This window comes from Haliotis asinina, chromosome 4, assembly GCF_037392515.1.
Source record: "Haliotis asinina isolate JCU_RB_2024 chromosome 4, JCU_Hal_asi_v2, whole genome shotgun sequence".
Classification (NCBI taxonomy): domain Eukaryota; kingdom Metazoa; phylum Mollusca; class Gastropoda; order Lepetellida; family Haliotidae; genus Haliotis; species Haliotis asinina.
This window is the reverse complement of record NC_090283.1, coordinates 38,099,126-38,119,432: the sequence shown is the minus strand read 5'-3', so window position 1 is coordinate 38,119,432 and position 20,307 is coordinate 38,099,126. Positions and strand designations below refer to the sequence as shown.

General features: G+C 40.9%; 2 protein-coding genes across 12 annotated transcripts in view; one reads left to right on the top strand and one right to left on the bottom strand.

Moving 5' to 3' along the window:
• Positions 1-15,562, top strand: part of LOC137281543 (conserved oligomeric Golgi complex subunit 3-like) — a 28,840-nt gene extending 13,278 nt beyond the window's left edge. For 2 of the 6 annotated variants that reach the window (XM_067812837.1, XM_067812838.1), the window contains exons 12-21: positions 1,657-1,817; positions 6,654-6,804; positions 7,392-7,501; positions 7,588-7,798; positions 8,901-8,945; positions 11,979-12,061; positions 12,935-13,069; positions 13,805-14,011; positions 14,298-14,396; positions 14,740-15,562. In XM_067812837.1, coding sequence (XP_067668938.1) covers positions 1,657-1,817; positions 6,654-6,804; positions 7,392-7,501; positions 7,588-7,798; positions 8,901-8,945; positions 11,979-12,061; positions 12,935-13,069; positions 13,805-14,011; positions 14,298-14,396; positions 14,740-14,772 — 1,235 coding nt within the window. In that variant the 3' untranslated portion in view covers positions 14,773-15,562. Of the gene's footprint in view, positions 1-1,656; positions 1,818-6,653; positions 6,805-7,391; positions 7,502-7,587; positions 7,799-8,900; positions 8,946-11,978; positions 12,062-12,934; positions 13,070-13,804; positions 14,012-14,297; positions 14,515-14,739 lie in introns of those variants that run through there. The other 4 variants (XM_067812841.1, XM_067812842.1, XM_067812836.1 and 1 more) reach the window with 3 other exon arrangements.
• A 221-nt stretch (positions 15,563-15,783) lies between these two features.
• On the bottom strand, positions 15,784-20,281 carry LOC137281541 (rhomboid-related protein 4-like). 6 transcript variants are annotated; one of them, XM_067812831.1, is made up of 6 exons: positions 20,207-20,281; positions 19,214-19,741; positions 18,815-18,964; positions 17,248-17,328; positions 16,777-16,986; positions 15,784-16,411 (listed from the first exon to the last, which is right to left on the bottom strand). In XM_067812831.1, the coding sequence occupies exons 2-6, from the start codon at positions 19,656-19,658 to the stop codon at positions 16,347-16,349; spliced, it is 951 nt and encodes a 316-aa protein (XP_067668932.1). In that variant the 5' UTR covers positions 19,659-19,741; positions 20,207-20,281; the 3' UTR covers positions 15,784-16,346. The 6 variants fall into 6 exon arrangements, with proteins under 6 accessions (XP_067668932.1, XP_067668934.1, XP_067668931.1 ...); XM_067812833.1 differs by having other exon boundaries at positions 16,789-16,986; positions 20,066-20,274; XM_067812830.1 differs by having other exon boundaries at positions 20,066-20,273.
• Between the last annotated feature and the right edge of the window lie 26 nt (positions 20,282-20,307).

Sequence of the window (20,307 nt, the reverse complement as noted above, 5' to 3'; positions counted from 1 at the left end):
AGTCGAATGTTTGCATTACAGTCTCTGACAGACATTTTGTAGATGCATCTCTCCATGTTTAAGGGGGCATCTCTCCATGTTTAGAGGGCACACCTCAATGGCCATACCACAAGCTAGGATGGCATATAAACAACATGGAGCTACAAGCAGTCATTCTAGGGCTGCAACAGTGGATGCCTCTGCTGAAAAACGCCAGACTCCTGATAGTCCTGATAGACAATTCCACAGTGGTGTTGTTGATCCGCAACTAGAATATGGTTGTACATGGTAATGTACATTCTAAGAGCCCGTACAGGGCAAAACAGTAGTTCCTCAGTGTTGTGGAGCCAGTCTAGTAAGAGACTGTTCATCCCTGTTATCACCTCAGCAAAGGGTGAGGTTAATAGAAACACTATTGCGCTGTAGCTACGTATGACCATCTTGGCTGCTTATGCCTTTCGAGATCTTCCTCAAGCTTGAGCCAGTAATCTGCACAAGATTAGGGCCTTGGCTTCCACCATCAGTCTCCACAGGAACTGCACCATTCCGGCCATCATGGAGGGGTGTTTTTGGAAATCTTTGATAGTCTTCGCTGACTACTACCGGCAGAATTTAGCATTCAAGGATGTTAAAGGCCTTCAATCCTTTGGTCCACTGGTGGTTGCTCAGCAGCTCACCCGACCTTCCACCCATTACGTAACTACTTCTCCTTACCGTCTGGTCTTAAGGATCACTCACCTCTCGGTGTGCTGGTTTTTCCTTTGGTTTTCTATGGGTTACTATCTGTCTCTTGGACCAGATGTTACCCTTTCTGCTAGTCTTCTCGGATTACCAGCATATGGTCTGGTTGTTTATTGGGGTCTGTCCTAGGGAGCCTAGCACTGCCGTCCTACTGTCAAATCGATATGCATAAGACCTATGGTAAGTTAAAAATCTGAATATTTTAGATATCTAAGTACTTACCTTACGATGGGGTGGTAGCTCTATCCCAAAGCTGGATGCTCATACCCTCCCTGGGCTCTTCAGACCAGTTTTCAGTAAAAGTGAATTTTTTAAATAGTCCGCACGTCCACAGGAGTGAAGATCATGTCACTTCCGTTCCTGCACAATCATCGATAAATGAGGTATCCATTCAAGAGAATGGCGAATCAAGGACTGATATCTTTTAAGCAGAGCTTGAGGTAATATGCATAAGGCATATGGTAAGGTAAGTATATACATGTCTAAGATATTTAGATGTTAAAAATTCATATTACCCCCATGCTTGGTGTTAGAACTAGCCATAATTTCATGTTAATAAATTAGGTGGACTCAATTGCAGCTTTGAATGTGTGGTAATTGGGCCTCTAAGTTTGGACTTGTCTCATATTCATGCTGTTGTTGTGTCTTTGTTGTGCATGTAAAGATCATGATATTCATGATTGATGTGAATGCGAAGATCATGCTATTGTGTCTCGGTACGGATGGTAGTGCATGTGAAAATAATGATATTTTGTCCCAGTATGGACAGTTGTAAATGTGAAGACCATGCTATTGTGGATTCACCAAAGTCGTAAATAGACATGATCTGTGTTCTTTTAACCAAATTCTTAAATTAACATGCTTTGTACTAGTAATGTTACCTAAAATACTGTGTGAAAGATTGTTCAGACACAGACTTATTCTGGTGTATTTCAGCCCAGGAGCTGGGGGCGTTTGAGTGCATATGTAAGCAGATGTTGATGGATGTGCAAGAGAGACTGGTGTACCGGTCCTACATCTACATAAAGGCTGACATCTTTCAGTACTCTGCTGCTTCAGGAGACCTGGCATACCCAGAGAAGCTGGAGATGATGGAGGTTGGTCAGCCCTGTCAATGTAAACAGTATTTGTTGATCTATTTACATCCCTACACAGAGCAATGTACAGAAGGGAAAGATTTCGTTTTCTTTCTTCATTATCTATCATTGTAGTTGTTCTAATGGTGAGTGTTGCAAGTTAAAAAAATCATTAGTACTACCATGATTTTTTCCAATTCAAACGTTTGTATTAATGCCATTGATGTCTGTACCCTAAGTAAACAAGAATATTGCAAGCATCAATTATAAAATTTTGTTTTTCTTTCTTCAGGCCAGACCAGTTTTATTTCTAGTTTAACAGAACTTTGTCCTTAGAAACCTAAAGGCAAGAGGGCAAAAGAAAAAAAATCACTTGTCAAAGTAATATTCCTTCTAAATGCTAAAAGAATGTTACTTTTGGCAATTTATGAAGTGTATATTGGGCAAAATACAAATTTCCTAAAATAGCTGCCTTCTAAATGAAGTGGACGTAAAATACACTCACCCATCAGGAGCCTCCATTTCCCACTATTATGGTCACATGACCAGCCATGCTTGTGATTCTTTCATTCATTGCCCAATGAGGACAGTTGGGGGCACACTTGGGTCCCCATACAGTGATAAGTTAATTTCGGTCCTATAATCTCTAAAGTTCAACATCCTGGATAAAGAGGAAGAAAGGATGATCTTCTCTGTACTTTTCACGAAGAAAAAGGATCAACAATTCATTTCTGTGCATCTAGTTTCCACGTCAGCAGGATAGAATTTACTACGCCAGCAAGGTCTATTATCAGTGTATTCTTGGGGCAACGGCTTTACTAAATATAGAGCTCCCTTACTTAGTCAGCCTTGATGCTATTTGACGACAGAATTGAGGCTAAATCCATTACTCAAGAAGTAATGATGATAAAGTCCATTGACACTTTGACTACTGTCCTCAAGCATATTTCTCAGCGTTACTCCAACAAGTCAAAGTTCTCCTGGGTTCAGAGAGCGAGAGACAAGAAGTACAATCCTTGTGACGTCAAGGGCTCTTTTTGTCACTCAGCCAGAGGAAACAGGCGCTCATGGAATAGGATACCCTGCCAGGAGAACTAAAGGAGGAAAGTGCTGAATATCAGGTTTGGAACGACTGGAGCCTTCCCCCACCACCCCTCCCGTACAACCTTCATGAGTGGGTGGACGTCTACAGTACTACTGGAAGGATTGGGGACTCCTCATCGACAGTTACATATGAGCATCCTACAACACAGCTACAAGATGCAACAACAGGCAACACTACCACTCACAAGAGACCCAGCACTCTTCATGTACGCCAGGGATCAATGAGACAAACTAGCCAATACCATATAATCTCTTTTGGAGAAAACTACACCTTATCAACTAACACCAGGATTCTACTCCCCAATTATTAAAATTTTTCTGGTACCCAAGAAAAACTCCAAAGAAACTTTTTTGACATATATACAACATGAAGGAGTTCGACAGGGATTATCTACTGAAACCAGATCGGTTCAGAATGATCCATTTACCACAACTGCGGCATCTCATTCCCGTGGATTATCCAGCCAGCATCGATCTACAAGATGCCCACATGCACTTTCTGATACATCTGGACTCCAGGAAATATCTGCTTTTCCTATTCACCGGTCAGCACTACCAGTGGATGGTTCTGCTGTCTGAATATCTTGAGCCCCATGGCTATTTGCTAGGGTCACAAGCCAATAGTCACCTGTCTACATCGGCAGGGACTTTGCCGTGCCTTTTACCATTCAAGCGCATCAGAGGACGTGTCAACTCAGACTGCAGTTAGACTTCACCATCAGGTGGCTAACTCAACTCAGATTGCTTGTGAATCTACTGAAATTGGAATTTGGGCCACTGCTAGATCTTCAATTCCTCAGGATTCAATTCATCTCTCCGTTGAACCACATCGTCGTCCCAGAAGATCGGTGGGTCAAACTTCAAACCAAGATAGAACAAGCTCTACTCTCTCCATTACCACTAGGCTTTGACCAGATGAGGACGGCTACAATTATGCCCATTACAACGATTCCTGATTCAGCATCTCAACACGTTAGATCGGATTACTCTGCCAGACAACTTGAGACCATGTCTACTGTGGTGAACTCACCGATCGAATGTCTTCTTAGAGACCAATTTACTACAGCTGGCCTACAACAACCATCTCTACGTAGATGTGTCACTACAAGGTTGGGATGCTCACTTAAACAAGGTGGCAGCAGGAATCTGGATGAGCAACGAATGCATTCATCATATTAACCACCTGGAGATTAGATGTAGATGATGAAAGCAGTAGTCAATGCAGTACCACATTGGTCGACAGCATTGTTGAAACAGACAGCTCCACAGTAGCATTCTACATAAACAAGCACGGATCAACATGTTCTCACACACTACTACAGCTGACCTTTCAACTCTTCGACATTGCTGATGCCTTGAACCTCAACTTGAACCTCCACATAAAGGCTTGTCACATCCCAGGTGAGGTGGACGCAACTTCACGCCCTTCACGCCTTCACAGAATGGAAGCTACATCAAGAGTCGTTTCAACTTATCAATCAGACATTTGGATCCTGTTTGCCAGTAGGTTCAGCAAGCAGATACCAACATTCATATCTCCAGTACCGGATCCGTTGGCATGGACAACAGACGCTCTCAGCATCTCGTGGGAAGGACTGAATACCTATGTGTTTCCCCCCTCCAGTACTTCGACCAAAGGTCATCGGGAATATAAAACCGATGATGCTGATACAACAGATATTTGGTCGCGGTTTACTGGACAGTGAGAGATTGGATTGGTTCCCAGTACTCATCAATAACTAGGACAACCAATACTACAACTACCAGAGTGCAAGAACATACTCGTCCGTCTGCACACCAAACAAGCTCACTGCAATCCTACATCATTCATATGGATCGTATGAAAGTCTGCTTGAAACATCAATGATATTCTAAAGAGCAGCAAAGGCAATCACCCTAGCTCTATGTATATCTACCCACACATTATACGATGATAAATGGATGAGGTTTGAAACATACGCCAGAAAGAAAGGCTTTACTGCCATGAAGGCCTCACATCCTCCAATAGCAGGCTACTTATGTCATCTACAACATACCAGAGGACTGAAAGGTTCCACAGTCTCAACATACTGGCTCCAGCCAAGGCACAAGCTTGGGACTTAAATGTCATACTATAACACCTCATGGGTGATGTCTATGAACCACTAGACTGGACATTGCTTGAATTATTGATACAGAAAACAGTGTTTCTAATCACCCTAGCTATATTGTCAGAAATACATGCTCTGGACTTCAATCGCACAGGATTCTACTCCAATCATTGTGAGATTGTACATCAAGATGGGATTTTATCACACAAAATCAACTGACTGGACAGCAGTACAGAGAATGACACATCTCAGCATTATCTACAGTCCTTGGACCACATGATACGCAAGATTTATCACTATGCCCAGTCAGAGCATTGAAAATTTATCGCCAAGGTACTGAGACAAGGAGACAACATTTCAAGTGCCTACTCAACCCAATATCTACTGAAAAACCTTCTGAAGTGTTATCCCACCACACTATCTCAGTATGGATGAGAGTCGTTATACTGAGGGCCTACAAAGCACCAAGACTCGAGCCTCCAATCTACGCAAAGTGAGACCACTGGTCTCAACACTCGCTCTACACGGAAACTGCTCATTATCAACTATAATGGAGGACTGCTTTTGGAAATCGAATACAGAGTTTGATATTCACTACCTACAGGACATCGCCACAGAGGATGTTGCTGGCATTCACCATTTTGAGCCACTTGTTGTTGCACAACTACTAATGGTTCCACAAAGGCACTGAGTTTCGCTCACCCTTTTATCATGAGAATTGAGAGTGATGAGTGATTATGGCCCTGTAATGAAGATATTTGAAGGAGGGTCGCAACTGGTCTTGATTGGAAATCTTGACATACAGCTGCATTAGACAATAGCAGGATGCCAGTTTATCTATATATCATCACGTCCCTGTCAATGAATGCTTCAAGAAAAGACAAATTCGACTGGATGTGATCCCCCCCCCCCCATCACACAGATGAATACCGGAAGAACAGGACCGAACTATTGAAAGAAGGGTAAGTACTAGATTCACTTTTATGTCAGTCAACAGAATCCAATGTGGTCTGACGTACTGCCATTTCCATCGGATTCTGTAAACATAATAAGCATGGGTCAGGATAAGGGAAAACGTGTAATTTTCTGAATAAAATTAATCTTTTACACTTATCCTGGCTCAAGGTCTCAAGCCCTTCCAACTGCTCCTCTCAGGCACACTGAATTCCCAGTAATTTTAGTGTTGGGCTTATGAGACTCAGAGAGAGTGGCTGGTTGTGTGACCATAATGATGGGAAAGGGAGGCTCCCGATGGGTGAGTGTATTGTATGTCTGCTTCAATTACAGTGGATTTCAAGTGATCCGCTATCTTTGCATAGAAGAAGGAGACAAGCATAATAAGCATGTCAGGATGGTATGAAAATATCAATTTCATTTAGAAAATTACATTCTTAAAAACTAAATGTTCTTGTAAGCTTACATTTTTGGCCAAAAAAATATAGGATTTTTTTTCTGATTCTTGAAAGAATATGACTGGCAGATCCATGGAACCAGAAATAAAACTGGTCTGGCCTTATCAAAATTTTTCCTGCATATACTAGTTTACATGGTGTTGTTTACACAGCAGGATGGCATGCAGATTGCTTGCTGGCACTAGCCCAAACTTTTGAGAAAAAAATGTTTTGGTATGAGATGAGTATTTTTTACTATCATCGTTATGCAGAGTATTGCTGAGAGCATCAAGAAGGGTCAGAAGGGTGATAAAACTCATTCCCGCACCCCGTCTAACGCCTCAAGCACTAGCCAGGAGGTAGCACAGCTCACAGCCTCCGATGCAGAGATGCAGACAGTGCCTCTTAATGAGCCCAGTAGAGGTAAGAACAAAGACTTCATTCCAGGACTAGCCATTCCATCATTGCTGCATTCAGTATGCACATGGCACACATTGTTCCCTATGTGACTTTGTAGGGAGCTTATCATTGTAATTATACACATTGTGATGACATTACAGCTGTCTGGTAATTGTACAAGAATACTGTACTTTGTGTACTGTACTTGGTGATTGGTTCATGTCACTAGTGCTAGCCAGTCGTATTTCAAGACACTGTCATGGCTGAGCTGTCATCGTTCAAACGGCTGTCAGGATGTTTTCCTTCTTTTCAAAGAAATAAGTAAACAGATAATGCAGAAGAAATCCTAGCTGATATATTTCATGCTTGCTTGTCCGAAAATTACCCTGAAACATGCACTCTGACTGGAGGTGTTTGAACTTTACCCCTGGCCAAGACTACTGGATGAAAATCCTGTGAATTCAGATTACCTGGATGGCCCACATTTGTGGGGTTCCGATTGTAGAATATTAAGTTATATGTAGACAAGACGTAGATGTCATATCCAAAGTCTTATTAAAGACATACCTTTTGTAAACTGATAAACTGAAAACATTGTCTATCTATTTCAGACAACCCAACCAGCAACATGCCCATGTCTCCAGCTGATTTGCATGGAATGTGGTACCCGACTGTCCGTCGTACTTTAGTCACGCTGTCCAAGCTTTACAGATGCATTGATGTGAGTAGACCAAGATGTACGTGTATCAGTCTGCTTGTACTGGAACAGCATGGCCACTTTGTTTATGCCTCTCTTCCAATCCACAGAAGACGACCTTCCAGGGCTTGTCTCAGGAGGCGCTGTCGGCCTGCATACACTCCCTCTCTGCAGCCAAGGACGGAATCATCAAGAGAAAGACAGTCATGGATGGAGAGTTGTTTCTCATCAAGCACTTACTGATTCTACGGGAACAGATAGCACCATTTCATGCTGACTTTGCCATAAGGGAAACCCATTTGGACTTCAGCAAGTTTAAAGGTAGATGCAAGTTAAATGAAAGCCCTGGAAGGGTATATGGGGGTAAAAAATGTATGTATAGGTAAATACATTGATGCCCCTTTGCATGAAGTACAAGAGCTGTTTGCTTTGCTACAACACTTACTTCTATGTGAAGCTTGGATCTGAACCTAGGTCACTGTCAGTTTATTACATTTCAAGTTAAGACTACTCGATACATTGGTTTTTATTCATTTTGCAATTATATTGTAGCTGTTTATCATTGACATAGTGAAGATTCTTCAGTTGTGGTCTTGTCTGTAGATTGTGTTAGTTGCACTGCGAGAGTCGCCATTAGGTAATACCCAGTTCCCTGGAGTCTATCAGTCTTAAAACAACCTAAATACTTAAGTCAGATAAAACATCAACCTCTATGTATAGTGCCTTCTTTCACTCAAGAAAGGAATGTCCCTGGTAATATGCCCTATTTCAAAGGTCTCCCTGTCAACAAATGGGCCAGCCTTAATGAGAATGGAAGATAAAGCAACAGTTTCAAGTATTAATATCTATATCTTTTATCTTAATCTATTTGCTTCTCAAATGGTGTTCCTCAAATAGTTACCTAGCATTTTGTATGCATTTTAATGACTTATACTTATGTCCAGCCTGGTAGTGAATTGTAATACAGTAGTAAGGATTTGCTGATACTGTTAGGAGACAGAGTGACCTGCCATTAACAGAAATTGCTCAGGTGAACAAGACAGAAAGGCCAGTCACCCTGAAAGGCCAGCTTGAAATGGCTGCAACTCTGCACTGGTTACAAGAACCCAACTGTAGACCACATCACCCAACTGTTGTAGATAGGTGATCTGGTAGTGTTGCTGTTGCAGATATGTGTAGAGTCAACAATAAATATCAATGTCAGCAACTAGGGAGAAAGTCCATCGAAAATTAAGGATTAAAGTCAGAGACAAATAATAGGGCTTAAAGTGTCAATTATGAAATATGATCTGTTGCCCCATTTCCTAACAGTAATGTTAAGACGTGAACATGTAAGGGGTCTTAGACCGGGCAGCTTTGGCCGAATGTCCCAAGGAAGATGGGACCTTATGTAATTTCTAACACTTCATTGTATTCCCTGCAGACATGGCCAGTAAAGATGGGAGCCTAGGACTGGGGGTGTTTGTAGGTATGTCCACAGGGTTGGTCAGCTACCTCCCTTTGTTGTGCCTGTGCGTTTGTTGTGATGTAGCAGTACAACATCAGAGGTATGCCATGGAATATCCTCTGATGTAAGCTTATCATGTTAAAGTATACCTTCATGTCTGTAGTATTCTTTGTCTTAAATCAAATGTTGTCATTTGTTTTCCAAACACGTAATGATGTCTCAATGCATTGACCTTACAACCAAATGATACAGTGCATGAAATGCTCTTTAGCAGCTAGAAATTACAATAAATGGGTTTGGCATTTTGGAGCTGCTAGTGTGTTTTGGTTTTGAGGATGTTTCATATCAGACCTTAAGGTGTGGAATTATTTCACATAGCAAGGTATTTCTTTGTTATGTCTTGGCTTTCTCTCTGTATGTTCTTACAAAGTCAGAGACACATACATGGCATTTGGCATAATGACAATAGTCTGAATTAAGACAAGCACTGCTCACTGACTGACTGACTGACTGCAGTTCTCTTCTGCCAGGGAATCTCTGCTTGTGCATGTTCTGAATGCTGCTCTCTCCACACCAGGAAATATACATGGTTAATGTGACAGCACTTGTCAGTGTTCAAACTACAGGGAATTTTTTAAGAGACAGCTGTATAATGTGTAGAGTAATGACTTGTGAAAATACCCAGCATTGGATCCTTGTGTTCCATAGCTGTGGTGACGAGATTGCTTGCATGCAACCCTTCTGTCCCTCAGTTGCTGTCATATCAAGACCAAACTTCACAGCGCATTGTTTTAAAGACTGCCAAAATACTCGACTTGATTCAAGGTCGCTGACCTCTCTGAATTCTGCCACATTCTGCCACATGTAGTACACTGTAGTCAAATATGAGGACAACTAATTGCAATTTTATTAATTTCATCTGATTTAGACATAAAACTATCCTTTATTAACACAACTGTATCAAAATTGGAGGGTTAAATTTGAACTGTTCAATTTTACTGTAAAAGTCATTGGGGGTTGAACCATCTGGTACAATTGCTTTGGATTTAAGATTTTGGTCTAAGGTGTGTGGGATGTATGTAATATAAAAGCTGTCTTCAAAAACAAAAACAGAAAAAAACAGAGTGGTTTGGCATTTGATCATTTGGCAATTACTAACATTCCAGTGTCACAAGTAGTACCAATGGTGACAGTATTTGTAGATGACCTAGGTACAAAAACAAATTTGAATTGTCAGAAAACTGCAGAATTATTTGAATCAGGGCCAAGGACAATGACATCACATAATTTTGCGACAGGGAACTTTCATTTGAATGCCTGCTTACATGCTGTTTATCCTAGGGGCAACCTCCAAAGAAATACACGTAGGGAAAATGTTTCATTTCATTTTCCTTAAAATGAGAATCAATCATCGATCAGAAAGATGAACACCTCTTTGTCATATAATGCTAACTCGTCTTAGTTAAAAATATTATTATTCAGCACATTTCAGTGTGGTTCCGTTGCCTCAGAGGCTGTTTGAACGGACTCATTTCCACAATGGTCAGGAACGTGATTACAGATTGGGGTTGACCTCTGGGCCTATGTAGTTTTTAGATGGCTCTGCCAACACTTTTTTTATCCACCATGGGCAGTGAAAGAGTAAATAAAAAAGTAGGTCAAATTCAACCATGTCAAAGTTCAGGTCAGACATGTGGTCATTCTGAATATGTATTATTGTTATTTAGAAGCTGTTTCATATCATCTTGTTCAACACTCTAACTTCAGAATATGTGACGCCCATAGTTTCTAGCTAGTTTGTTTGGTTTTTTTTCGGTTTTGGTTTGGGTCAGTAAATCAGCAAATTTTCAAGTATACAATGAAAGTGTGATGAGCTCATGTCCAAGAAATGGTGTGATTTGACTGTTGTATGTGAACGGTTCTGTGTGGGGAGAAAGGTAGTAAAGAATGTAAGTAATTAGCCCTGAACCTGAGGAATATTGTGAGTTTGCCACTTCCTGTCTGCCCTCATATGCCCCATGTTATGACAAATCTAGCATTAGCCCTATTTGTCGTGGAGTAAGAACAAGTTCCAAGAGTACGCAAAGTATCCTTCTTGTTACTGTAATATGAAGGTGAACTTCAGTGCAGTCAGACTGTAGATCAGATAATTCAAATTTATACGTTTAACTTTGTGCCAGGATGCGTGGTTACAAATTAACCTTCAAGATTTCTAAATCAATGATTAGACTGTATTCAAAGATCAAAAGACTGGATGTTTTCCCCTAAGTATATAGTTGTGGGTTAGGTTTACAGTTAATAGTTTAGGTTAATACCTCAATGTATTACACCTCATTATATAATCCTGGAATAGTGGTTGTTTCAGCAGTGAAAGTGTGATGGTTGATCTAAAGCATGTTTCCCTATGTAGTTGTGCTTGGTTATGTATATCACCGCAGTAGGTGGATGTTATAGCAGAATACTCACACAGACAGCGACAGGGTCTTACTAACGCTCCCAGCTTCACTTGAGTCCACATAGTTTGTACCTTAGACATACTAACTGGTGGCATGGCTTGTAGCACTTGTTTTCCTTTTTGTTCAATGAATGTGCTTTCTTCTTTTAAAAATTGAGCTGATTTGCCATGTGAGGCTAAGTCAGTGGAAGCCTTTGGTGAAAGATGCATGTTTCTTTTTCTGTGCTGGGCCTTCCAAAGGGGCATCCATGTTGCCTGTCATTGTACTGTAAACAAGTATTGTATTGTGTTTATAGCAGTGTGTGCAAAACAATGTTTGAATCCACAAACAAAAAAATATCTTTTTCAGTAAATGTTTGTGTTAATACATACTGTTATCAGCTGTTACCAGACCAAACGTACTTTACTTGACTCTTCTGACTAGTGGCTCAAGTCACAGACTTAAAATATTGAATCATGCAATTATCCTACAAATTCAAATGTAACTTGCCCTTCAAAGAGACTGATGCAGATCTCAGAACAAGTGGTTCAAGTACAAGCAGTTGTGGTTCTAGAACCAGTTGTAGTACCCCTCTGTATAACTGGTGCGTGTGTTACAGATGCAGCCTACAGCCTCATACAGAAGAAAGGACAACTGTTTGCTCTCAACAGTAACAACGCCTTGCTACAATTTGTTCTCAGTGTGAGTTCTTCAGCTTCAAGGGGACTTTCCTTAGTACATAAGCATGATATATAGGTCTTACAAAGAGTGAAAACATGTTTCTTTAAACAGTGAAAACATATTTCTTTAAGCAGTGATCAACGACTGACACTGTGAATTACCTCACTGTGTTTTATGCTATTACTTAATGTATGCAGAGCAGTTGATGCTTATGCTCATGGAAGCTAAAATATTGAACCCACAATCACTGATACAGTTGCACTCAGCACAATCTTAAGAATGAATCAAAGACATAATTTCTGTGAAGTGAGAAAATTGTAAATTGTGGGGACAGGAAAGGGTTCCTTCCTGTCAGTAGTAGATTTGTGTACAATGACAAGGAGGAAGATTTATCTGTCTGTTGTGAAGAGTGTGACCCTATCACCTTACCATCGGCTGCAAACACTGGTAATAAGTTGTGTGGCAGTGGTGTTACACCTTGTTTACAGAAGAATCAAGGTTTCAGATCATATTCACAGAAGTCTGCCAAGTTCCATGACATGTCCCTAATACGGCATATGTAGGATGTTCTCATACAGAGAGTGTATGTTGAATTTAATGGGAGTGGAATAGGAATTTGTCAGATTCAGAAAACATTGACTTATCAGAGTCATGTGTAACACACACGTCACATAGTTCTTCAGTGGAGACAGTATTTTTAGTCTTAGTGAAAGTAGCAGTTAGCATCATGTGATAAGCTGTTTTATACACCCAAAAGATATTGTCAGCAAACACTCATCAACAACAGAAACAGCTACAACAGCTCTGAATTCTTTTTTTCTCAGTGAATGTTCTTCTGTAGATGAGTTTGGTGAATTAATTACAAATTTTCATGATGCTTTTCTATTGGTTTAGGGTACACCCCAGGTTACGGAGTACTTTGTGGACTCAAAGCGTGATGTGGACCAGCATCTAAAGAAAACATGCGAAGATTTCATCCATCATGTCTCGGAGATATTCACAGGACCTCTTCAGACATTCCTGTCTAGGGTGAGACCATCTGTCAATGTTTTATCTTGTCGCGATTACTATGATTTTGTGATGATGACCCTTCAGTAATCAGGATAACTGCACTAATATTAGTCTGTGATATCTGTGTTTCCTGTAATTTTGCACATCATAAACAGAAACAGTTTCAGTAACATATACCACAACACCCGCCACCACAGAACACAAATCGGACTGGCTTTTTAACTAAGTACAGAGTTTTGGTGTCATTTTACCACTATTCCTATATGTCCTGTGGGTGTTTGAAGCTGTCAATCACAGCTTGCAGTCTTCTGCAATGTCGTGTGGGTGTTTCAAGCCATCAGTCTCAGCTTGCAGTCTTCTGCAATGTCCTGTATTTGTCTGAAGCCATCAATCACAGATTGCAGTCTTCTGCAAAGTGCTGTAGGTGTTTGAAACTGTCAATCACAGCTTGCAGTGTTCTGCAAAGTTCTGTAGGTGTTTGAAGACATCAATTGCAGCTTGCAGTGTTCGGCAATGTCCTGCAGGTGTTTGAAGCCGTCAATCACAGCTTGCAGCTGTCCGCAATGTCCTGTATTTGTTTGAAGCCATCAATTACAGCTTGTAGTATTCTGCAATGTCCTGTAGGTGTTTGAAGCCATCAATTACAGTTTGCAGTGGTCCGCAATGTCCTGTAGGTGTTTAAAACCATCAATTGCAGCTTGCAGTGTTCTGCAGTCTCCTGCAGATACTTCATTACAACTTGCTGTGTTGCAGGCCGAGGTTATTGTGCAGATGAAGCAAGAACAGGTCGGACAGAATGTGAAACTGAGGCAGCAGCCTTTTGCTACCCCAGAAAAGGTCCATGATGTTGTGGCAGAGACGTACAAGAATGTGAAGACCAAACTACCCTCTGTCCATCGCAGCATGTCTCTGTATCTGGCCAACAAGGACACGGAGTCCATCTTGTTTAGGCCCATTAAGGTAACACTAGCTGGTCAAGTATGTCAGCTTGCTGTAACGCACTGTTGTTTAATGTTATGCAGCCCAACAAAGATACTATTATTACTTCCTTGCTTTCAATCCCTTTCAAATGAAAATTATGGTGTTCTCTTTTGAGATTCAGAAGAAATATAGGCAGCTTTTGTATCAATTCACTTGATCGAAATATTGTCAAGCGTTTCAGGATTGGTTTGATAGGTGCACTACCAAGATGAAGAATTTGTAGCTGGCAGTTATTTGGACACAAAGTTCATTGTCCATATTTCAGGTGAACGTACAACAGAACTTCCAGCAGCTCACCCAGCTCCTCACAGACCACTATACTGAGGAGGACATACAGATCATTGCCTGTCCCAGTGCAGAACAGGTGAGTTGGACACACAGATCATTGCCTGTCCCAGTGCAGAACAGGTGAGTTGGACAAACAGATCATTGCCCGTCCCAGTGTACAACAGGTGAGCTGGACATACAGATCATTGTCCTCATGCAGCACAGGCGAGTTTGACATACAGATCATTGTCCTAGTACAGCACAGACGAGGACAATGTAGTAAAGCACAACTGAATTGGATGTACAGATCACACTTTATCATGCTCCAAGGGTCCTGACTTTTTTTTTTGCAAATCAAAAACAGTTTGTACGTTATTATGCTAATCACGTTCATCATCAGTATGTATTTTATACATCATGGATGGTTATTGTGTTTCCAGGTGAATTTGCTGCTTTCAACAGGTGCAAAGTGATGCAAAGGGGATCAGAAACATTGGACCTAATTCAGGGGTAGTGTGTAAATGAGGATTCACCAAGACAGATTTGATGAAAGAAACTGTGATCATGGGGAGATTTCTCCACTAACAGAAGAACTGTGAACATCACAAGTATGTTAACCATCAGTATGTTCAGTCATTAATGTAACCTGTGAGAGGCGTCAGGATAGGCCGCCCTGACAGACAGCTGGCGAAATAGGCAGAGCTTGCTGCTTGTGAGGCATCAGCAGCAGCAGCAGATTGTTGTATCAGTACTGTTTCAGCAGAGATACTGTTGCCTTGGGAAGCTTAGTTTATGTGGTATTACAAGTGATATATTTATTTTATATGTTACACATTAGTGTGATCATGTGTGTGGGAGGTTCATATTTGTTTCTTCAATATTAGGACTCATGTGTTTATCCATTTAGAGGTGCTTCTGATGGATGTGAGAATCCATGGTCTCTGCAAGATCATTATTGCAACATGCTGTCAGTGGTGCCTCTGGTAGCAGAGGTAACTGGAGTAGGGAATATCTGGTCAGGAGAAGCTGCCTTCACCTACATCAACAGTTGAATCACTTTACCAAGACCCACTTGCACAGGAGACCTTGGTCCATGATAATCTGTCATCTCCACTATGTCAAACTTCTGTCTTGGCGTCTGTGGAGCGTTTCAACACTATCTATTGTTATTGTGTATTTTTGTTTTCAAGAGCTATTTTAAATCATATTTTTATACTTGTTATGTATATATGGGGTAAAACAAATAAATCAGAACAAAAAGTAGAGTACTGTTTGTATTGTATTTGTATGGTTGTATGTGTTATGTAATATCTAAATGATGGAGATAATATGTGAAGCCTTGTTGGTTCTTTCAGAAGGTGACATTCATTTTTTTCTTCTAATATAACTGCCAGGAGATACATTAATATACCAATCAGTACCATTCTCATCATATGACTCCAAACACAAGCCTTTTCAGAATGATTATCAATAATGTCAGCAAAAAACATGGGAGAACATTTTATTTACAAACTACAGTAGCATACCATCCAGTTTTAGCTTCGTGTCATGTCAAATTTACATGTTTTCAGAAATCTCATAAATTAAACTATAACATCTATCCTATGCAAATGTTCCATGGATGATTTGGGAAAAGGGTCACTGTAAATGGTTCACACTGATATTATTTTATATAAACATTAAAAATTAAACTTGCCATTTTCACATGCATCATTGATTACATCATGTCGTAAGCAGTAACAAATGTGCAGCCAATGGCTACTGACAGAAGGCATGTAAATGAATAACAATGAAATAAGCATGGGGTGGAAGAAGTTTCAAATGATGAGATGGTTTCATAAAATGTCCAATCACGTTAATATAATGGACTATAACACACATCAAGATTTGGACTCTAAACCCAGAGGAAGAGTATCACAGACATTAACTCCAGATTACATGTGTCCTAGATCACCAGTGATGTTGATGTGTACACTGTAGCTAGGCAACACCACTGCACCAACCCTGAGAGTGGAACACGCATGACAAGCACGTGCTGATGACTGGGTCACCTGTACTGGTTGTAGTGCTCACTCCGTCTGCTTCTCAGTTCATCCAAGTCTGGGTACAATCCTGAAATGTGGAGGGCAATGTAACATTTTAGGAAGAATATGTATATACGTCTCTTGAAACATGATGCCCTATTAGCTGTTATAATATATACAATAATAAGTAAGCAATGACATGAATAGAACTTGAAACGCAGTAGATAAATTATGAGCCTTATTATAAGCTAAAAGAATCCTGTTTCAGACACTAGATGGCAAGAGTTATCCCATCCATGTTATCCCATTAAAAGGTAATATATACAGCTTCTGTGTGTTGGTTAAGTCTCAGGAAAACTGGACAACACAGTATGAGCTTGTGCCTAGTTTATCATGTATTTTGTGCTTGAATCAGTTTGTGCTTCAGACAAGATACAAAGTTGGATGCCTTACTGTTGGACTGACCAGTTGTGTGCTGTGGTCGCAAGCTCTCCTCTCGAGCTCGTGCATATTGTTCCTCTTCACTCATCCCCCCTGTGTACGCAGAGTGGTCAGGGTAACTGGGCTGACCATACTGTCGCTGTGGAGACGACCATGACCTTCCTGTTGTGTATCCTGCTGATCGATACCCGCTGCTCCTGGCAGTGTATGTATAGGATGGACCTGCAGTGACAGGTTGAGGCTACTCACAAACATTTGAAATAAGAAGCCATATTCATATCATAATAAATACACAATCTTGAAATAGAGGATCAGGATACAAAACCACAGGGAAGTTTGGAAACAAGGTGATACAGGCAGGCACTTTTTCCTCTGAGCACAGACTTGAGGCATCACAGAAAGCAGTATTAGCTGTAAATGTTTACTGTGGAGTGCGACAACTGACAGTCAGTCCTTGGTGCAGTGAAGTCAAAGACCTCCTACCGGGGGGAACAAAGCCATCCATGATTGTCTTGAGGGGTCCTTTGATGTACAGCAGCCCCACCACGATACCTGCAAGATGACCTGTGGAAGAAATGAACAGAAATTGCAGACACTGTACATAACCAACATGTACAAAAACATATGTAATTACTGCAGCCCCACCATGATACCTGCAAGTTGACCTGTGGAAGAAATAAACAGAAATTGCATACACTGTACATAACCAACATGTACAAAAACATCTGTACTTACTGACTGTAAGATCATTCTATGAAGGACGTCTGAAGAGCTGTCAACTTTTCCTGAGTTAACGACTGACAAAAAAATACCTATCTGTCTACATGTAAATGAATGAGGTCTCTGTTTGGTACACTTATACATAATGAACACTTCAGAGTAACACTTGTACATAATGAACACTTCAGGGTGACATTTGTACATAATGAACACTTCAGGGTGACACTTGTACATAATGAACACTTCAGGGTGACACTTGTACAGAATGAACACTTCAGGGTGACAGTTGTACATAATGAACACTTCAGGGTGACACTTGTACATAATGAACACTTCAGGGTAACACTTGTACAGAATGAACACCTGGGTAACAATTGTACAGAATGAAGACTGCAGGCTACAAAAAATGACCATCAAACACCTTTAACTGAATCACTGTTATGTTTTTGTATAGTTTTCTTTCATCTCAGAAATCCAATTAAAATTCTGCTTGCATGCATGGTCAGAAACCCAAACACAACCTGCCAAAAGTGACCAGATTATTTATGGGATGATCTAGTTCCCAATACATCCTTGATATCTCCCAGGTATATCTCCAGGGTTTATGTTCTGATAAATCTCTACTATACCCTGAATTAGTGAATGCAGCTACGGTTCAGCCTGATGATTTTATTACCTCCCTTGGCTAGCTTTTTGTCCCAATGCTGGGAAGTTGAACGTGCCAATTAAATTATCTAACTGATTAAAGTTTGCAATGATGAGCAGATGAGCTCTGAAAGAGAGTTCTTGCATATATGTTTTTTAAAGTGTCCAACCTGATAATTTGTTACACTGGCAAGCTCAGTTGTAACAGCAGGTTACCTGCCCAAGTTATGTGACATCATAGGTAATAAAAATTAATAAAATCTGGCCAAGCCACAGATGCATCAACTCAGGGCACACTGGAGATATCGAAAGTGAGTGAGTGAGTTTGGTTTTACTCCGCTTTTAGCAATATTCCAGCGATATCACAGTGGGGGACAACAGAAAATGGGCCTCACACATTGTACCCATGTGGGAAATCGAACCTGGGTCTTCGGCATGACAAGCGAACGCTTTAACCACTAGACGACCCCACCGCCCCTGAGATAAAGAGAATGGTTATTGCCTTGTAATGAAATGTCTTTCTAATGCTTTTATTTGAGTATCAGGTTCTTTGCATCAAGTTCAGGACTACAATTCTGTCTGACAAAAGACTCTATTACTTTGACGACTGCCATTGCTACAGTGATCTGTTCTGGCTAGGTTCTCCTCCCCTTTATCCCATAAAGCATGAATGTAGCTGTATTACCAGTGAAGGAGGCATTAGGTGTGACCATCTGGATGAGCACCAGCTCTGCCCAGTAGATGAAGCGGGAGGGCACAGGGATGAAGCCCAGGGCATAGTGGAGACCAGGTGGGGTGTAGTGGGTAGTCAGCACCTTCAGGGCAAACAGAACACCTGCAACACAAGTACCAACTACACAGCACACTGTACACAGTGGACTAATCACATGATTATTACTTAGAAGTTTAATGGGCCCTGGGAATACAACTAAACTCTTCAAGATGCTTTTAGTTTTACCACAAGAGCTGTAATAAAATCAACACATGTTTACAGGTCCTTCCAAAAATATTGTGCACTCTACTCTCCAGTAATGTTCAGTCATCGGTGGTGAGAGCATGAATTGTCTTATTGATACTTTATTACCTGAGAATCCAACCGCACATGAGGTAGAATAGGTGTGGTCCTCCATGGCATTCTCCAGAAACATATTTAATCCTACATAGGTGAGACTCGTTAACCCTGTAAACACTGCCACCAGGTAGGCGAAGTAGACACTACCAAACCGTTTCTCCAGCGTCAACCCCTTCATCAGCAGGGAGGACATATTGAAATACAGGTGCATGTCATCAGCATGGAAAAATGTCCCCAGAATCAACCTTTTCCACTGCTTGTGATAATACACCAAGTACGTGCTCATGCACACTGCTGTAGCCGAAGGAAAGTACTGAGGAACAAAGTTGAGGAATATGGCAGTCTGTGCAGCTATGAGGGCGAGAGTGACAGGGGGGATTCTGTGAACCCCAACATTCATGATCTGTCCAGCTAGCAGCAGGACTCCAAGTCCACCCCGACGATTGCGGTTATACATCCTGGAAAAGTTGCTCTAACTTGTGGTCAATTCTTTTCTCTACCAGTATCTTCTAGTCAAAATGGCATCACCAGTTTCAAAACCTGGAAATAGAAGTAATCAAGCACATTTCAATGGGAATCTGGAAAGAGTTCCGCCCGTACCCCCTTCTTTTTACATAGAATATTTAAACCATCCCGGGCGTAATATTCCAACACGTAATATTCACGTTTTGATATTTGGGGCCGTTTATTTATACCTGTTCTTCTTTATAGAATGTATAGTTAGGGCGAGTTACGTATGTCAGTTTGTAATTTTGGCTTTTGGGGTACGGCGGAACTTTTACTGTGAATCTATGAAATTAGAAACAACACACTGACGTTTGGCTAAATTATCATATCAAATGTTTCTCAATGAATATTTCTCACCAGCTGGAACACTCTGAAACTACGTTGACAGAACTCTCTCAAAGTTGTCAGTATCCAACGAACAACGCAAAATGGCTTACAGAACAAACAATCTACAGATGCAATAGTCGTCACTTGTTTCAAAGCTAGTAACACACTCACGCGCCAACCATCTCTGCACACGTGGATTTAACTACCTCCGCAATGCACGGTACAGTCTGAATCATAACATCCGGTACATATATAATCCGGAAAAATATTTC